The following is an 18,134-nucleotide window of genomic DNA, read 5'->3' on the forward strand; positions in this document are numbered from 1 at the left end:
CTGGTTCATAGGAAGAGAGAACAGACCAGCTTAATGGGAGGACTGGATGGCAGACTGGTTCATGGGAAGGGAGGGCAGACCAGCTTAATGGGAGGACTGGATGGCAGACTGGTTCATAGGAAGAGAGGACAGACCAGCTTAATGGGAGGACTGGATGGCAGACTGGTTCATAGGAAGGGAGGGCAGACCAGCTTAATGGGAGGACTGGATGGCAGACTGGTTCATAGGAAGAGAGGACAGACCAGCTTAATGGGAGGACTGGATGGCAGACTGGTTCATAGAGGACAGACCAGCTTAATGGGAGGACTGGATGGCAGACTGGTTCATAGGAAGAGAGGACAGACCAGCTTAATGGGAGGACTGGATGGCAGACTGGTTCATAGGAAGGGAGGGCAGACCAGCTTAATGGGAGGACTGGATGGCAGACTGGTTCATGGGAAGAGAGGGCAGACCAGCTTAATGGGAGGACTGGATGGCAGACTGGTTCATAAGAAGAGAGGGCAGACCAGCTTAATGGGAGGACTGGATGGCAGACTGGTTCATAGGAAGGGAGGGCAGACCAGCTTAATGGGAGGACTGGATGGCAGACTGGTTCATAGGAAGGGAGGGCAGACCAGCTTAATGGGAGGACTGGATGGCAGACTGGTTCATAAGAAGAGAGGGCAGACCAGCTTAATGGGAGGACTGGATGGCAGACTGGTTCATAGGAAGAGAGGCCAGACCAGCTTAATGGGAGGACTGGATGGCAGACTGGTTCATAGAGGACAGACCAGCTTAATGGGAGGACTGGATGGCAGACTGGTTCATAGGAAGAGAGGACAGACCAGCTTAATGGGAGGACTGGATGGCAGACTGGTTCATAGGAAGAGAGAGCAGACCAGCTTAATGGGAGGACTGGATGGCAGACTGGTTCATAGGAAGAGAGGCCAGACCAGCTTAATGGGAGGACTGGATGGCAGACTGGTTCATAGGAAGAGAGGCCAGACCAGCTTAATGGGAGGACTGGATGGCAGACTGGTTCATAGAGGACAGACCAGCTTAATGGGAGGACTGGATGGCAGACTGGTTCATAGGAAGAGAGGACAGACCAGCTTAATGGGAGGACTGGATGGCAGACTGGTTCATAGGAAGAGAGAGCAGACCAGCTTAATGGGAGGACTGGATGGCAGACTGGTTCATAGGAAGAGAGGGCAGACCAGCTTAATGGGAGGACGTGGTTCCCATGACGGGAACGGACTCTCTGACTCATTCAATGAGCTTCTGATCGATAATATCGACTAACATGATCAAGTTTAAAAGAGGAAAAAAAGCAAAGAGAAAAGATTATGATAAAGATTTTTTTTATTTTTTTATTCTGCGGGTAATGGGGGCGGGACTAGATCAGCTTTAGCTTCTCCCACTTTCCCTTTCGGCCATGTTGTGTATTGCATTATTTGAACTAAGATGAAGTGTGATGATGATGATTTAAATTGACATGCCCCAAATAAACAAATTGATTGATTGAACATGATCAATAACCAGATCAATAACCAGACAACACGATGAAATGAGAAAAGTTCATTTAATTACAAAAGTAAAACATTGAAATCAATTCACCAGCATCTTCAAAATAAAAGCTTCCATCCAATTTTCAAAATAAAAGCTTCCGTCCAGCTTGGGCTAAACTAAGCTCCGCCCCTCAACAGAGAAGGTAGGCGGGGCTAAACTAAGCTCCGCCCCTCAACAGAGAAGGTGGGCGTGAGTTTTTGTGTTTCTTTTTTCTTTTTACATCGTCCCAGAGGAGCTTCTGCTCTCACATCCTGCTGCCTCCTGATTGGCCAGCGGTCAGCTGCTCTCACATCCTGCTGCCTCCTGATTGGCCAGCGGTCAGCTGACTGTTGTCGACCTCGATGAAGTCGTGGTCGTCGTCCTGAGAGCTGAAGATGTCTGAGAGGAGGAAGTGTTGCTGCTGCTGTTCCTCCACCTCTTCCTGCTGCTGCTGCATGAACTTCTTCAGTCGCTCCTTCAGGACAGGAACCTCCTTCTGCTGCAGGTAGTCGACCACCTCTGAGGACACAGTCATTCATGTGTTAAAGGTATAGTACGTAGGAATTTCCCCCCCATCTAGTAGCCTATAAATCTATCTGCCCCCTAGCAGCAGCAGATCTCTTTGCTCCGTAGGTGGGTCTAGAAACGAGCCATAGGAACTTTTTGAGTCTCGAACACCGTTTGTGTTGACCAATCACAGCGCTCTATCTGTTTAGAGAGTCGTTGGGCGGCTTAACGCCATGACGACATACATTTTAATTGGCTCGTCAGGCTAACGTCACCCTGCTCTTTGCTCTGATTGGTCGTAGCGCTACCCTATTGGTGCAGAGGCAGTTTGAAAGACAGCCTTCATCCCGCCCCCTGGATTGAGCCAAGGTCTACCGCTCGTTGACACACTAGACATGTTAATGATGTAGTCTGGATGGTCAGGCTAATAATTATCTACAAATATAGAATTAAAGGTATAGTACGTAGGAATTTGGTGTGGTTGCATATCTGAACGTATTCTTGATGTTGCATTCAGGTGAAATGGGGCAGACGTCAGACAGACAACAGACGCTGCATGTAACAGGATAAACAAGCCTCTATGTAAACAAGTGGTCTGACAACATGTTGTCATGGTGATGTGGTATTGTTTACCTGACCCACGTAGTTTCCGTGGTTACCTACGGTCACGATGCAACATGGCCGCCTCGGTTCGGTGCGTCGCCCACTTATGTATTTGTAACGACTTGTAACAACTCATTCTAAGGAACCAGAAAGCTTCATTTGTAGCAGCTGTGATTCACCTTCAGTCAAATACGGATTTATGAAAGACAGGTTGGATTTTTACGGAAGCGCATTGCATTCACTGGATAAAAAAAAAATTAGACACCTTATCTGGGAATTAGGAGATCTATGAGATAAAGAAAAATGGTGGTAATGTCTATAAATCTGCTCTTGCTGTCTCAAAACAAAGTATAACTCACGGTAGAACAGTGGGTAGAGCTGAGGATCGACTCCCGGGTGGAGTATAGATTGTTATCCTTCTTGTTTTGTATATTAGGCCACTGTACATTATCAGCCTGAATGATTAGTCATCATTTGCTTGTTCTGAGACAGCAAGAGCGGATTTCAATGGTAAATGGTAAATGGTCTGTATTTATATAGCGCTTTACTATACCTGAAGGATACCCAGAGCGCTTTACAGTACATCACATTCACCCATTCACACACACATGTATAGATTTATAGACGTTTACTTTTTCTTTATCTCATAATTACGAGAAAAGATCTCGTAATTACGAGAGAAGGTGTCTATTTTCTTTTTATCCAGTGAATGCAATGAGCTTCTGTAGATTTTTGATAATAAAAAGACAAATAAGTTACAAACTGGGGATTTAAGAACCAGTTTATACTTGGTACAGGTGTGTACAGGTGTATACAGGTGTAGTACAGATGTAGTACAGGTGTAGTACAGGTGTATACAGGTGTAGTAGTAGTAGTAGTACTAACCTCCGTGTGACAGTCTGGCCCAGTTGGGAACTCTGGAAACCTTCAGTCTGTTGAAACTCTTCTGGACACACAGAGGAGTCACTCTCCTGGAATACACACAGTACTGGGGTTAGTACTGCAGGTAGGACTGCAGGTAGTACTACAGTATTACACTGATGCTGCGTTCCAGACGAGGAGTCAGAACTCTGATCTTTCTGACTTGGGACTTGAACAGTGCAACTGAACGCCGCCTCCAGTCAGAGCTCAGACTGTGGCTATAAACTTGATAAACTTGAAAAACTTTATAAACCACAACACAGAAACCTCTTGTAGAAGCTTTGGGCTTTGTAAAGGTGAATGGATCGAGTTGGAGACCAGAACGGACAAACAGAGTTAAAGGACAATTCCAGGCGAATTCAACTCTGGGGTGTATTTTCATATCATTTTAGGTCTAACAGAAGGAATCTGAAGATTTTCAGTTTAATCGCTCCTGTTTTGCGGTAGTTGCATCTGTCCCCGCATCGCCACGGCAGCAATGAATGGGAGTGGATGTAAGTTCCGCTGTTTAGGCTGTTTACAGCCCTCAAAGCCGCAATTTTTTTTCCACAGACAGCGTCAGATGGAGACTCAAACATGCACCCAGAAGTTTATTTACTTCAAGCAAGCCGGCATGTTTGTAAAACTAGATCTAATTCAAAGTCTCCCGGAGTCTCGCGCGAGACCCAGTTGCCGTGCGCGGTGTGTTCAGGTGCAGTGGGAAAAGCTACCGTTTGTGTCATAAACACAGGAATATCAACTCTGGACTTGCTTCAAGTAAAAAAAACTTCTCGTCGCATGTTTGAGTCTCCATCTGACGCTGTCTGTGGAAAAAAATGTACACTTGAAGCAAGTAAAGAGTTGATATTCCTGTGTTTATGACACAAGCGGTAGCTCCCACTGCACCTGAACACACCAGCACTGCAACTTCGGGCTCGCGCGAGACTCCGGGAGACTTTGAATTAGATCTAGTTTTACAAACATGTCGGCTTGTTGAAGTAAATAAACTTCTGGGTGCATGTTTGAGTCTCCATCTGACGCTGTCTGTGGCTTTGAGGGATGGAAACAGCCTAAACAGCGGAACTTACATCCACTCCCATTCATTGCTGCCGTGGTGATGCGGGGACAGATGCAACTACCGTAAAACAGGAGCAATTAAACTGAAAATCTTCAGATTCATTCTTTTAGACCTAAAATGATATGAAAATACACCACTGAGTTGAATGCTTGGAATTGTCCTTTAAGTCGAGTCTATCGGAATGTGACTATGATGAAACTGTATCTATCTACAACAATCTGCCCCGGTGCAGAACTACGCCACCGCCACTTAAAACATCGTAAAGAAGCATTTAAACGCCAAAACACATGAAAACTTTATATTTAAATAGTTGTGTGTCCTTTCTAATGTTTTCATGTCGTAGCTAGAGCTCTGTAACAGAGAGTAGTGACAGCATCGGTCCAATGGCAGCGCCTCCTGGTGGAGGAATATGAGTTTTACAAAAGAACTGACATCTCTACATTGTTGGTGAATGAGCAGTGTGGTGTTTTCAATAATTTAAGGACATTTATAGATCACCCACGTTAATAGCATCATTGAGGATCCTTTACAGATAAACATTAACACATAGGAGAGTAAAAAAAAACAGTTTTCTACATGAATGTTTCAATCTACATTTTGTAATAAACAAATTATAAGTGTAATCTGATATGACCAAGACACCTAAGTGTGGGCAACACACATACATTGGAGTGAATGGGTTTTCTGGGCGCTTTTGCAATACCCACATCCTGCCACTAGGGGCGCAAAACCCTTAAACCCTTAAACCCTTAAACCCTTAAACCCTTAAACCCTTAAACCCTTACCATGGGAGTCAATGGTGGTGTCCTTACTCTCTCTTACAGTGCTCTAGTTGTAGCTACGTGAAAAACTTTGGATGTGAACTTTGTCCCGGTCCAACGTGTTTTGGGTTTTTCTGGTCGTGGAGCGAAGTCGGAACTCTGAGTTTTCAACTGGGTTAGCTAACCCTCTGACCTCTGACCTCTGACCTTTGTCCTCTGACCTCTGACCTTACCCAACACTCTCTGAAACCTTGTCCCAGTCGATGTCTGCAGCGTCGTCCACACACATGTTGTACAACCTGAAACACACACACACACACACACACACACACACACACACACACACACACACACACACACACACACACACACACACACACACAGGTTAGTTCAGGTGTTGTGTTGTCATGTATCCATGACAACGGACTGTTGCAGTCCGTAGCAACAGACAGTTGATGTTTTTACGATGTTAAAAATGTAGTAAAGTAGTGTAATTGACATGTTGAAGGTGAACTTTGACCTCCAGAGGGTTAACAATGGTAGAGGGGACTGAGCAGTGACAGAGCTACTTGGAGCTAACGTCTGGACAGCTGGGAACAGATTTTTATTCTGCTGGAAGAAAACTACATGTCCTCTTTCATATTGTTGTTATTGGTAACCGCTTTATAAAAGCAATATATCACTCCAGGCCGTGGTCTATGCTCATTCTACCACTCTAAGCTCTAAAGGGTTAGTTCAGCTGCTTTAAAGGGTTAGTTCAGCTGTTGTAAAGGGTTAGTTCAGCTGTTGTAAAGGGTTAGTTCAGCTGTTGTAAAGGGTTAGTTCAGCTGCTCTGAAGGGTTAGTTCAGCTGCTTTAAAGGGTTAGTTCAGCTGTTCTAAAGGGTTAGTTCAGCTGTTCTAAAGGGTTAGTTCAGCTGTTGTAAAGGGTTAGTTCAGCTGCTCTGAAGGGTTAGTTCAGCTGTTCTAAAGGGTTAGTTCAGCTGCTTTAAAGGGTTAGTTCGGCCGCTCTAAAGGGTTAGTTCAGCTGTTCTTACGTGTTGATGAGGAGGATTTTAAATTGAAGTCCTTCACTTCCTCGGCTTTTGGTTCTGCCGCCTGAGAACAGCTTCCGTTTCAGGATGTTGAACCTGAAACACAGAAGTGGAGCACAGATGAACACATGAACACATGAACACCTGTTAGGGGTTTCACCGAACAGCCGACTATTTGAATATTCTAATATCAAAACCACTAATCGACGATGTCCGTCAGAGTCGAGTATTCGTCTTTTTCTTGTTTTTCTTTTTACAAAAGCTCGGTGCTGTAATAAAACGGTGCTATAGCTGGTGTTTAAATATGTTACATAAATGTCTTATAATAACAGATAGGGTAACCCATAATATTTTCAAATTTCCAGTCTTTTAACATGGATCTTAAGGCCTTATGGAATCACTCCTTCTAAATGCTACTGCTCCATTAATGAATCTGTTACCTACAGGGCCCTGCCATCAGTCAATAGTCAGGGTCAGGCCCTGTCACAAAAAAACAACACGCTTGGCCACCGATGGGCCACCGATGGGCCACCGATGGGCCGCCGATGGGCCGCCGATGGGTACCGATGGGCCACCGATGGGCCACCGATGGGCCACCGATGGGCCACCGATAGGCCACGATGGGCCGCCGATGGGCACCAATGCCACCCTACCACCGGACTTAACAAGTTTCCTGGGGGAAACCCTGACTTCCTTATCCCCCACCATGAAATCGCAGACCAGAGAATATTAGAACGATTCAGCTTCTCATCAGTGCAGCGTCCTCATCACAGAATGAGAGACGTCTGAAGGAGGAACGCCGGGTTCACACCGGACGCTGAAGCGCCGCGAAGCGGAGCGGCCGCGGAAATCGCGCGCGAGCCGCGTCCCTCCAGTTCACACCAGACGCTGATTTCTCCGCGGCGGTCGCGAGCGCCTCTGCTCCTCAGCTGTTGTTCACTCACATTCAGAGCTGTGTTTTTTACATCATGGATAAGTAAATAACCTCATATAATTATAACACCATGTGCTGTGGGTCACACAACTCCCTGTACTTCACTTCCAAGATTAATTTCACGTCCTCCTTCACTTTACAACAACTCGTCTCTGCCTCCCTCTCTCTCTCTTTCCCTGTTTGTTTGTGTGTTTTGACCCCCCCCCCCCCCCCCCCCCCCCCCACTCCCCTCCTCCCTCCTGCAGCCAGCCCACCGTGTCTCCCTATCCTGTGTGTGTGTTTTCATCTCTCTTGCTCTCTGTTGAGAGTCTGACAAATATAAATACGGTCGCATTTGTCAATCGCTGTATTTTATTTTGAAAAGTGTTTTATTTTGAAAATTGATCGGATTCTCTCGTTGTTTCATGTGTGACTTCCTGCCAAGATTGACGCGATTGCTCGCGGCTCGCGCACAAAATAGAGCAGACGCCGAAACTGGCGCTCCACGGCGCGAGCCGACCGCAGAGGACCGCGACGCTCCGCGTCTAGTCTGAACTACAACACCAGTTAACGAGGGCGCCGAATGGAAGCGGACTCTATTCGCGGCGCTTCGGCGTCCGGTGTGAACCCGGAGGAAGTCTCCTCTCCCGCCGTGAAACCACGTCAGTATTCTCCTGAACAGCTGCAGCGCTCGGTGCTCGGTAACCCTGACCCTACTCACCACTTGAGGCGACACTGGATCCAGGACCGGGTCTGGACCTGCTGGCTGATCTCGGTCCAGGGCAGGTGGTTCCACAGCTGGTCTCTGCTCAGACCAGGACCAGGACTCTGCTGGACCCGCTCCTCCAGGTAGATCCTCAGCGCCTGCTGCAGCCGCGACTCTTCATCTGAACTCCACGACCCTCGACCTTTAGCTGCACAGAGGAGACACAGAGATCAGCTGGGTCAGTCCTGAACCGGGTCCTGCTTTAAAAGGATACGCCAAAAAAAATTTTTTTTTCGTGTCTTGCCTCACTCCCGAGTCCATGACCAGCAGATAGACACCATCCTTTCCACTGTGCGTGCAGTAACCATGGAGATAGAGCCTTACGCCGTAATTAGCTTAGCTCAAACACTGGAAGTGTATATGTAGTGTTAGCCTGCCTCCACCTAAAGTCGCTAATTAGCTTAGCTCAAACACTGGAAGTGTATAGGTAGTGTTAGCCTGCCTCCTACCTAAAGTCGCTAATTAGCTTAGCTCAAACACTGGAAGTGTATAGGTAGTGTTAGCCTGCCTCCACCTAAAGTCACTAATTAGCTTAGCTCAAACACTGGAAGTGTATAGGTAGTGTTAGCCTGCCTCCACCTAAAGCAGGTGGCTAACACTACCCATACACTTCCAGTGTTTGAACTAAGCTAATTACGGCGATACGGCTCTATCTCCCTGGTTACTGCACGCACAGTGGAAAGGATGGTGTCTATCTGCTGGTAACGGAAAAAAAGGAGATAAAGTGCATAGATAATCAACGTTATATGAGCAAAATGAACTAAAATGAGAAAAAATAGAAAGATAAAGAACAAAGTTATTCAGTAACAAATAGAGACAATAGAAATAAGGTACAAAAAATTAATTAATTGAAATCATAAGAAGACAGAGTAAAGATGTGGGATGTGGAGTGAGCGGGAAATTTAAGAGAAGTTGAGATGTATTTTTAGCTGCTTTTTAAAAAGTGGATAGGAAGAAATGGATCTTAGTCCATTCTACAACATAGGACCTCTATAGGACATAGTATTAAACTGATGGTAAAGGGTAAATGTAAAGTGAGATTATTACTGTGTCTAGTGCGGTGAGAATGTTCATTATGAGTGAAGGTAAAGAAATGTTGAAAAGTGACCATTTACCATTTATGAATAAAGAAACAAATCTGATAGTTATTCAGTTTGTGAACTGGTAGAAGAGAAGAGAATACTTAGCAGCCAGACCATAATACATGTGAGCTGTTAGCTGTTAGCTGGTAGCAGTTAGCTGTTAGCTGTGAGGGGAGTTACCGAGCGTGGTGAAGCGTTTCTCCAGGGAGTAGACGCTGCGGCCCATCTTCCCGCCGATCGTCCTCCAGTCGTTACCGTGGAGATTCTGCAGCTTTATCAGAGAAGAGACTTCCTCCTCCGAGAACCTGAGAGAAGACACCCACACCATAGGTTTAACACTCAGTTCAGGTTCAGCGCCATCTGAAGGTCGATGACATCACAGCGGCGCCACGAGGAGGACGCACCGCAGCGATCCCGTCTCCCAAGATTCTTTGCGTGCCATTATTATTATTATTAGCCACCTAGCGCGCTAACTATCAGACGTTGAGGCAGCTCCGTGCGGTAGCCATGGTAACAGTGGTCGCCGGCGGATCGGGAGGAGAAGCTGCTGCTGGAAGTGTAAACAAGACGCCACTTCCAAACGTTTAACATGCGGACGTCGGTTACGTTCAGACACGCTCATAGCGCTGATAGCTAGCATGCTAGGTGGCTAATACCAACACGGATCGGCGTGGTGCGTCTTGATGTTAGCTTAGCTGCTGCTGCTGTTAGCTGTCAGCAGCAGCAAAGCTAACAACTACGACAACCATGACTAATTACAAAAACGTGCACACAGAAATAGTAATGTTTGTCCAATAATTTGTTTTATAGACTTAACAAACATCAGATTTAGTCAAAACGGTTTTGGCAGCCCGGAGCCCCCACATTTGGTACCTACACCGGTGGCTAACGCTACCAGTTAGCCGCTAACGCTACCAGTTAGCCGCTCGCTAGAACCGGTGGCTAACGCTACCAGTTAGCCGCTAACGCTACCAGTTAGCCGCTAATGCTACCAGTTAGCCGCTCGCTAGAACCGGTGGCTAACGCTACCAGTTAGCCGCTCGCTAGAACCGGTGGCTAACGCTACCAGTTAGCCGCTAACGCTACCAGTTAGCCGCTAATGCTACCAGTTAGCCGCTCGCTAGAACCGGTGGCTAACGCTACCAGTTAGCCGCTCGCTAGAACCGGTGGCTAACGCTACCAGTTAGCCGCTCGCTAGAACCGGTGGCTAACGCTACCAGTTAGCCGCTCGCTAGAACCGGTGGCTAACGCTACCAGTTTGCCGCTAGAATGCTACTGAAACCGACTTCCGTTGTGGTGTGACGCAATGGATCATGGGAAAATAAAGCGGTGGATAGGACGGCCTCGGGACCGGGAGCGGCCGCATGGCGACGCTGTGACATCAGAGGCTAGAAGCCGCCGGCGCCGCGGCGACAGAGACACTGACCTCCCCATGTGGTTCCTCTCATCAAACATCTTCTTGGCTCTGGCGTTGACGTGGTGACACGGCCGCGGGACGCCGTCCGCTGAGACAGAGAGAGAGACAGAGAGTTTTAGCGTCTTAGTAGCGACTGGCAATGGAAATTAGCCTGGTAGCTAGCACTGGGTACATTTACATTTTATTTTAAAATGTTTATCAATCTACATTGTCCCTCTCCATCAAATAAAATGGGCTCAGTTAAACATAAACATACAGACACCAACATTAAAACTCACATTAAAAGATCTCACATAAAAGCCACAGGAATTTTAGAATTTTTATGGTTTTTATGTGAGATCTTTTAATGTGAGTTTTTATGTCGGTGTCTGTATGTTTATGTTTGACTGAGCCCAAACTGATGACAATTTTCTGTCCCTGTGACAGACAATAAAGTTTTTTGAATTGAATTGAAAACTGAATTGATTGATTGAGTCTGTTGACGTGTGTAACCATGGCGATGGCGATGGTGGCTACATACCGAGGCGCTCCAGGAAGCGGTGCTGGACTCTCAGCTTCCTGATCTCCGCCGTGAGGTCGCCGTAGCGCTCGGGGAACAGCAGCTGATTGGCCGAGCCCACGCCCGTCAGAACCAGGAAGTCCGACACGTTCTTCCTGATTCGCTCGTTCTCCGGCTGCGAGAAGCGGCCGCGACGCAGAGACACGCCTACAGAGTACACATAGTATTACTACTGTTATACACGGTACTAGTACCTGGTCTGAGGGGTCTGCAGTACTAGTACCTTGCTGTTTGAAGTACTTGAAGCGCTGCAGTACTAGTACCTTGCTGTTTGAAGTACTTGAAGCGCTGCAGGTCGTATCTCAGCATCTTGTTGATCTGGTCCTGAGACTTCTTCTTCACGTCTGGAACAAACTCCTGCAGCTCGGCCACCGACAGCCAGTCCAGTCTGAGTACACATTACACAGTTACTATAGTAACTAAGTACTTTATCATAGTAACAACAGTACTCATGATAAATACTAGGAGTGTAACGATACATGTATTTGTATTGAACCGGTGAGTTGTGTGTTTACAGTCGCCTGCAGCTACACGTGCAGCCGTAACGTCATGGCTACCGCTAATGCTGCTGCTAATACTACCACTAATGCTGCTGCTAATGCTGCCGCTAATGCTGCTGCTAATACTACCACTAATGCTGCTGCTAATGCTGCTGCTAATACTACCACTAATGCTGCCGCTAATGCTGCTGCTAATACTACCACTAATGCTGCTGCTAATGCTGCCGCTAATGCTGCTGCTAATACTACCGCTAATGCTGCCGCTAATGCTGCTGCTGATGCTGCTGCGAATGCTGCCGCTAATGCTGCTGCTAATGCTGCTGCTAATACTACCACTACCGCTAATGCTACCGCTAATACTACCGCTAATGCTGCTGCTAATGCTGCTGCTAATACTACCGCTAATGCTGCCGCTGATGCTGCCGCTAATACTACCGCTAATGCTGCTGCTAATACTACCGCTAATACTGCCGCTAATACTACCGCTAATGCTACCGCTAATGCTGCTGCTAATACTACCGCTAATGCTGCCGCTGATGCTGCCGCTAATACTACCGCTAATGCTGCTGCTAATACTACCGCTAATACTGCCGCTAATACTACCGCTAATGCTACCGCTAATGCTGCTGCTAATACTACCGCTAATGCTGCTGCTAATACTACCGCTAATGCTGCCGCTAATGCTGCTGCTAATACTACCGCTCATGCTGCTGCTAATACTACCGCTAATACTACCGCTAATGCTGCTGCTAATACTACCGCTAATGCTGCCGCTAATGCTACCGCTAATGCTGCTGCTAATACTACCGCTAATGCTGCCGCTAATGCTGCTGCTAATACTACCGCTAATGCTGCTGCTAATGCTACCGCTAATGCTGCCGCTAATGTACGAAGGAGTATTAGGGCCAGCCAAAAAAAAGTTAAAATCTGGCACAAGAAAAAACTGCAGAGTCTTGACCACGTACCACAACAAAGCAACAAGCGACTGACGGCTCCATGACAACGGCCGGTACCGCGGCCACACGGTGTCGGTGTGGGTTACAGGATTAATTAAAACACAGGACGCACGCCCCCCCCCCCCAAAAAACAAAAAAAAACAAACACACACACACAATCATTTATAAATTACATAGAGACGTTATATGAGCTAACGTTTAGCGCTAGTAGCCTACTAGCTAACTAACTCGCCTGGCTTTTTTTTTTTCTCGTGCCGTTTTTTTTTTTTTTTTACCTGACTTTTTTTTTCTTGTGCCGGATTTTCTTTTTTTTTTGGGGGGGGGGGGGGGGGGGGGCTGGCCCTAATACTCCTTCGTACTAATGCTACCGCTAATGCTAATGCTACCCGCTAATCCTGCTGCTAGTGAGAAATCTCTCTCTCTGGCCTGAACTGTTCGTGCTGAACTTCACACGTTAAAAAAATTTAAAAAAAGTTGTGTGAGAAGTTTTTTATCATATTTTACATGTTTTGTTAATTTGAGAATAATTTATTGACCTTATTAGGCAGCACAGTACAACAGGATTCTATTTTTTCATATTTTGTATAATAGTTTAGCTGAATAAGTGTTTGTATCAGGGACGATCTAACATAACATTAGTAGGTGAGTAACATTTTAATAATTTTAGGGCTGCCCCCGACCAAAGATTTTCTTGATCGCCCAGTGGTCGTCATTTATAGCGATTAGTCAACTAAGCGACCCCCCCGCGGCGCCGTCGGACCCCCGTCCATGATGTAGCTGCGTCATAGCACCCGCTAATCGCTAATAACCCGAGAACAGCAGTGACACCTGCTTTCACGCCGGAGTCTCCAAACCAGTTCGTCTGTAACAACATTGGAAAAGTCGCTTTTGAAAAAAAAAAAGGAGGGACCTGCCGTGCCGTGTAACCACAAAAACAGAAAAAAAAAAAAAAAAAAAAATGACAGCGAGTGACTCGTGTCACGACTTCCTGTATCTGGCCCTTCAAATTAAAAGCCCTATAGCCTTTCATACACAGTTCAGTCATTGATTTTGACTTAATTTTGACAAAACACGCGCCAAATTATTTATTTTTTCCTGCGACCAATCGACCAATGTCGTCTTGGTCGGCTGATGATTGTTTGGTCGACCAGCTTTGTCGACTATTTGGCAGCAGCCCGAAATAATTTGACTAAAATGTAAATTTGGTTTAGAAAAATTCCTGATAAACAACAAGTAAATGTTTGTTTTGCATTTGGTTCTTTTACTGAACTGAACCGAGATGTTGGTGTGTCGTTAGTAACTAAGTACTTCATCACAGTAACTGAGTACTTCATCACAGTAACTAAGTACTTCACTACTCACTCTTCTTCTTCTCCTCCTTCTCTCTTCATCTCTGTCGCTTTCTCTTTCTTCTTTTTCTTCTCCTCCTTTATCACGGTCCCATTCGTTTCTATGGGAACCAAAGAGTTTGATGTTGATGTTACCGCGGCAACGGTGACCTCCTCCTCCTCTCTCTTCTTCTTTTTTCTCTTTTTCTCTCCTCCTTCGGGAGTAACGGCCTCCTCCTCCGTTACCGCGGCAACAGCAGAAGCCTCCTCCTCTTTCTTTTTCTTCTTTCTCTTTTTCTCTCCTCTTCCGTTCTCCTCCTCTTCCTCAGGAGGAAGAACGACCTCCTCTTCCTCTTTCCTCTTCTTCTTTTTCTTCTTTCTCTTCTCCTCCCCCTCTCTGTGTTCTTCCTCCTCTTCATCAGGAAGAAGAACGACCTCCTCTTCCTCTTTCCTCTTCTTCTTCTTCTTTCTCTTCTCCTCCCCCTCTCTGTTTTGTTCTTCATCATCATTAGAAAGGAGAACAACCTCCTCCTCTTTCTCCTCTTCCTCCTCTTTCCTCTTCTTCTTTTTCTTCTTTCTCTTCTTCTCTCCGTTCTCCTCCTCTTCATCAGGAGGAAGAGGAGTTAACATCACCACCTCTTCCTCTTCTTTTCTCTTCTTTGCTTTTTTCCTCTGTCCATCTCCCTCTTCATCAGGAGGAAGAGGAGTTAACATCACTTCTTCCTCTTCCTCCTCTTTTCTCTTCTTCTTCTTCTTCTTCTCTCTCCCAGGTGTGGTGAGGTCCAGAAGAAGAGGAGGAGGTAACATGACCTCTGACCTCCTCTTCTTCTTCTGGGGGGAGGGGGAGGAGGAGGAGGAGGGGGGAGTCGTCATGGTAACAGCAGGAAGAGGAGGATGAGGAGGAGGAGGAAGAGAAGACCAGAGTGGCTGTTTGAAGCTGCAACAGAAGAAACAGAAGAAACTTTATTTATATATTTAAATTCTTTCGTCCCTTTGGCCCAGAAACAGAAACGTTTCTTCACAGTTTGATCCTAAACGCTGAGTCAGTCACGTTACAACCAAGGGGGCAGTTGTCGGTCTGAGAAGTGAAGCTCACTTCCGCGTTCAAAAAGCTGCAATCCCCTCGGCTGTCGCTGGGGGCTGGCTCCAGAAGGCAGCAACTCCAATTGAGCCCCATGTTAAAATAGCCGATTTTACAGCTTAAAAAAACATATTTACAGCCTGGTACATTTTATTTTTTTGGTCTCAACCGATAGTTTCTACCCCCGCACACACTCTGAGGGGGGTGGATTTTTTTTAAACTCTACCGTTTTACTGTTATTAGGGTTAAAGTTCTGGCCAATTAGGGCGCAGAACGGTTGAGTGACAGGTCCGGAGACCGCTGCTACGAGGCCAGTGGGCGGGCTCTCGGCCGGCCAACGGCCGCACCGCTCCAAATATGGCAAGTAGAATCCAACATGGCGCGGTTCAAACCCCCGTAGTAGAGACACAAAACAGACTCCCCCAAACCAATGGGTGACGTCACGGTGCTACGGCCGTTCTGACTACAGGCTATGGTTACAACACATAACTATAGTTACATTACATAGTTACGTTACAACACGTATCTATAGTTACATTACAACATGTATCTAGTATTATATCTATCTATCTATCTAGCAGCAGCAGCTGGTTGGTGTTGAGTCTGATGCTGCTGCAGCTACAAGAGACTAGAAATCTGATAGGCTGAAATGACCGAAGCTTCTGATTGGCTGCTCCTTTCCTATACATACACATACAATACACATCCACTAAATACATTAAGCACCTGGTAGCACCTGGGAAGCTGAACACACGTACATATGTATCAGTGTAGTGTAGGCTTATACAACAGTTAGTTCCGACCGGTCCCAACCGAGCAATTTGATTGGACAAGAGACGTTCCATAGTGCTGATATACAGTATTAACAGCACTGGGACTTTTTACAGACAGTATCACTCCGCTGTTCAGCTGGACAGGAGCTAAGTCAGAGCCACGCTCCCCATTAGGGCTGGGACGATATGCTTTTCTCCCGATTCGATTCTTCTACGATTTTTTGGTTGGCGATTCGATTTAAATTGCGATTCTACGATATTGCCGATTCTCTCGATTTTTAGTCGCATTTTTAACATTTATTTGCACACAAACACTGTAGGAGCCTATAAATTAACATACTCCATTATAAAGTGAACTTAAACCATTTTCAAAGCCTGTACTCTCTGTATGTAAAAGAGGCTAACAAATACACACTGCACAATATTTAAAAAAAATTCAAAAAAAAAAAAAAAAAATTCAAAAAAAATTTTTTTTTTCAAAAAAAAAAATCGATTTTTGAAAAATAAAATCGATTTAAAAATCGTCAAAAAAGATATCGCGATATCTATGTGAATCGATTTTTTCTCCCACCCCTACTCCCCATACAGGAGCTGCCCCATCTCTCTGCTGCTACTACAGTTATAAACGGACCTGAACATTAAAACCTGGACCTGACCTGGTCCGTCTAATTGGAGATACAACTCTACTAAACCCGGCTGGAAAAATCTGAAGGCCCCTCACAACCAACTAGAGGTTTCCATCTGTAGCTACAGCTGAGAGATGGTCTGCTGCAGCTGCTAGAAGACCTCCTCTGGGCTGTAGTCAGAGGTCCAGAACACCTCCACTATGAATCACAGATATACAATACAGTATCTATCTCTGCAGAATGAATGAATGAACTCCTCTCTGTGATTCTCATTAACAACAACAACAACAACAACAACAGGGTGTTAGCTGTTACATTAGAGAACATAACCTCCAGGATGAATCATAGATACACACGTGTATCTGTATCTATCTATGCAGAATGAATGAATGAATGAACTCCTCTCTGTGATTCTCATTAACAACAACAACATCAGGAGTATTAGGCCTAGTTGTTATTAGAGAACAATGAGCTGAACACGCTCGGCTTCACAGTAGAATTAGTCCGGTCGTTTTATGAACAAAGGTTGAACAAACTGCAACAGAATCAAACTCAACTGGTTTTGTTTCCTCAACAGTCAACATGTCCTGAGTGAGAGAAAAGCCCTGAAGAATCCCGTCAGGGGAAAGAGTGTGTTTGTCTTAATGTCAGTAATCAACTCAGTCATTTTCATGGAGATATCTGTTACCCTATTCACGTGAGAACAATAATGAATAGTAGGCGTATTATGGGCTGTATTTGGGTCTTTTTCTAAACTTTCCCCTGATGGGATTCTTCTGGGCTTTTTTAGTTGAGGAAACAAAACCAGTTGAGTTTGAGCCCTTTGTAGGGTTAAAACGACTGGACTACATGTTTATACAGCACGATGGTACACACACACACACACACACACACACACACACACACACACACACACACACACACACACACACACACACACACACACACACACACACACACACACACACACACAGCTGATCGGTGTTCCCGCCAGTCAGACCTCGAGCCCACACCGGGTCAGAACCGGACCAGGACCAGGACTCTGGACTCTGAGGTCCTGGTCCGGTTCTAACCCGGTTCTGACCTGGTTCTGGACTGTGAACTCACCTCCGTGTCCGTGTTGGTCTCGCTGCTGCACGCGGCCACCGGACGACACGCTGCTTGTTTACTTCCTGGTTGGTAGCGGCGCATGCGCAGTGCGGCTCAAAGAGCAGAGAGAGGAGGAGGAGGAGAGGAGGTCTCACTCTGTCAGAGGTTCCTGGTCCCGTTTACAACGAGCAGCTTTCCTGCATCAGAGGTCTATCAGCCATTAACATCACCACAACTCACTGGATATTCAACCCATTTTCAAGATGTTTGGTTTAGGCTATTATAAATGTCAGACATACATTTATGATACAACAACAACAACAACAACAACAAAAATTGAATTTTTTTTATAATTTTTGTTTTTATGTATTAAACATACTCAGACACACACCCACATGCATAAATACACTGACATTTATTCTACAGGGTCTGACTGGTCTGACTGCTGGTCAGATGTTTATATGTCTATGGTCAGAAACCCCTCACCAAGATGGCCGCCGTGTTGACGTGTTAGCAGAAGGCGCCATCTCGTCAGTATCTATGCTTGAAAACGTGAAATTGAACGCCACGCCACCTCATGTCGGAGCTTCATCCAAACACTCGGGAAAAGTCGGAGGGAAAAAAAATCTGGTCCGT

The 18,134-nt window shown here is 45.9% G+C and overlaps 1 protein-coding gene across 2 annotated transcripts; it reads right to left on the bottom strand.

Annotated features, from left to right (window-relative positions):
• Nucleotides 1–1,723: 1,723 nt before the first annotated feature.
• On the bottom strand, nt 1,724–17,561 carry LOC310991103 (transcription termination factor 1-like). Of its 2 annotated transcripts, XM_083978679.1 has the most exons (12): nt 17,517–17,561; nt 14,647–14,866; nt 13,964–14,571; nt 11,409–11,533; nt 11,107–11,292; nt 10,596–10,674; nt 9,350–9,474; nt 8,043–8,235; nt 6,412–6,504; nt 5,610–5,675; nt 3,523–3,608; nt 1,724–2,046 (listed from the first exon to the last, which is right to left on the bottom strand). In XM_083978679.1, the coding sequence occupies exons 2-12, from the start codon at nt 14,800–14,802 to the stop codon at nt 1,835–1,837; spliced, it is 1,929 nt and encodes a 642-aa protein (XP_083834805.1). In that variant the 5' UTR covers nt 14,803–14,866; nt 17,517–17,561; the 3' UTR covers nt 1,724–1,834. The 2 variants fall into 2 exon arrangements, with proteins under 2 accessions (XP_083834805.1, XP_083834804.1); XM_083978678.1 differs by having other exon boundaries at nt 13,964–14,866.
• Between the last annotated feature and the right edge of the window lie 573 nt (nt 17,562–18,134).

This window comes from Trachurus trachurus (assembly GCF_905171665.1).
Source record: "Trachurus trachurus genome assembly, chromosome: 9".
NCBI lineage: Eukaryota > Metazoa > Chordata > Actinopteri > Carangiformes > Carangidae > Trachurus > Trachurus trachurus.

Bases quoted from the DNA above. Each gene is read 5' to 3' on its own strand.
- LOC310991103 (XM_083978678.1), bottom strand. From the start codon at position 14,802: ATGACGACTCCCCCCTCCTCCTCCTCCTCCCCCTCCCCCCAGAAGAAG. The intron at 8,236-9,349 runs GTAACTCCCCTC...TCCTCTGTGCAG, and splicing joins GAAACGCTTCACCACGCTCG to CTAAAGGTCGAGGGTCGTGG. The intron at 2,047-3,522 runs GTTAGTACTACT...CTGTGTCCTCAG, and splicing joins GGCCAGACTGTCACACGGAG to AGGTGGTCGACTACCTGCAG.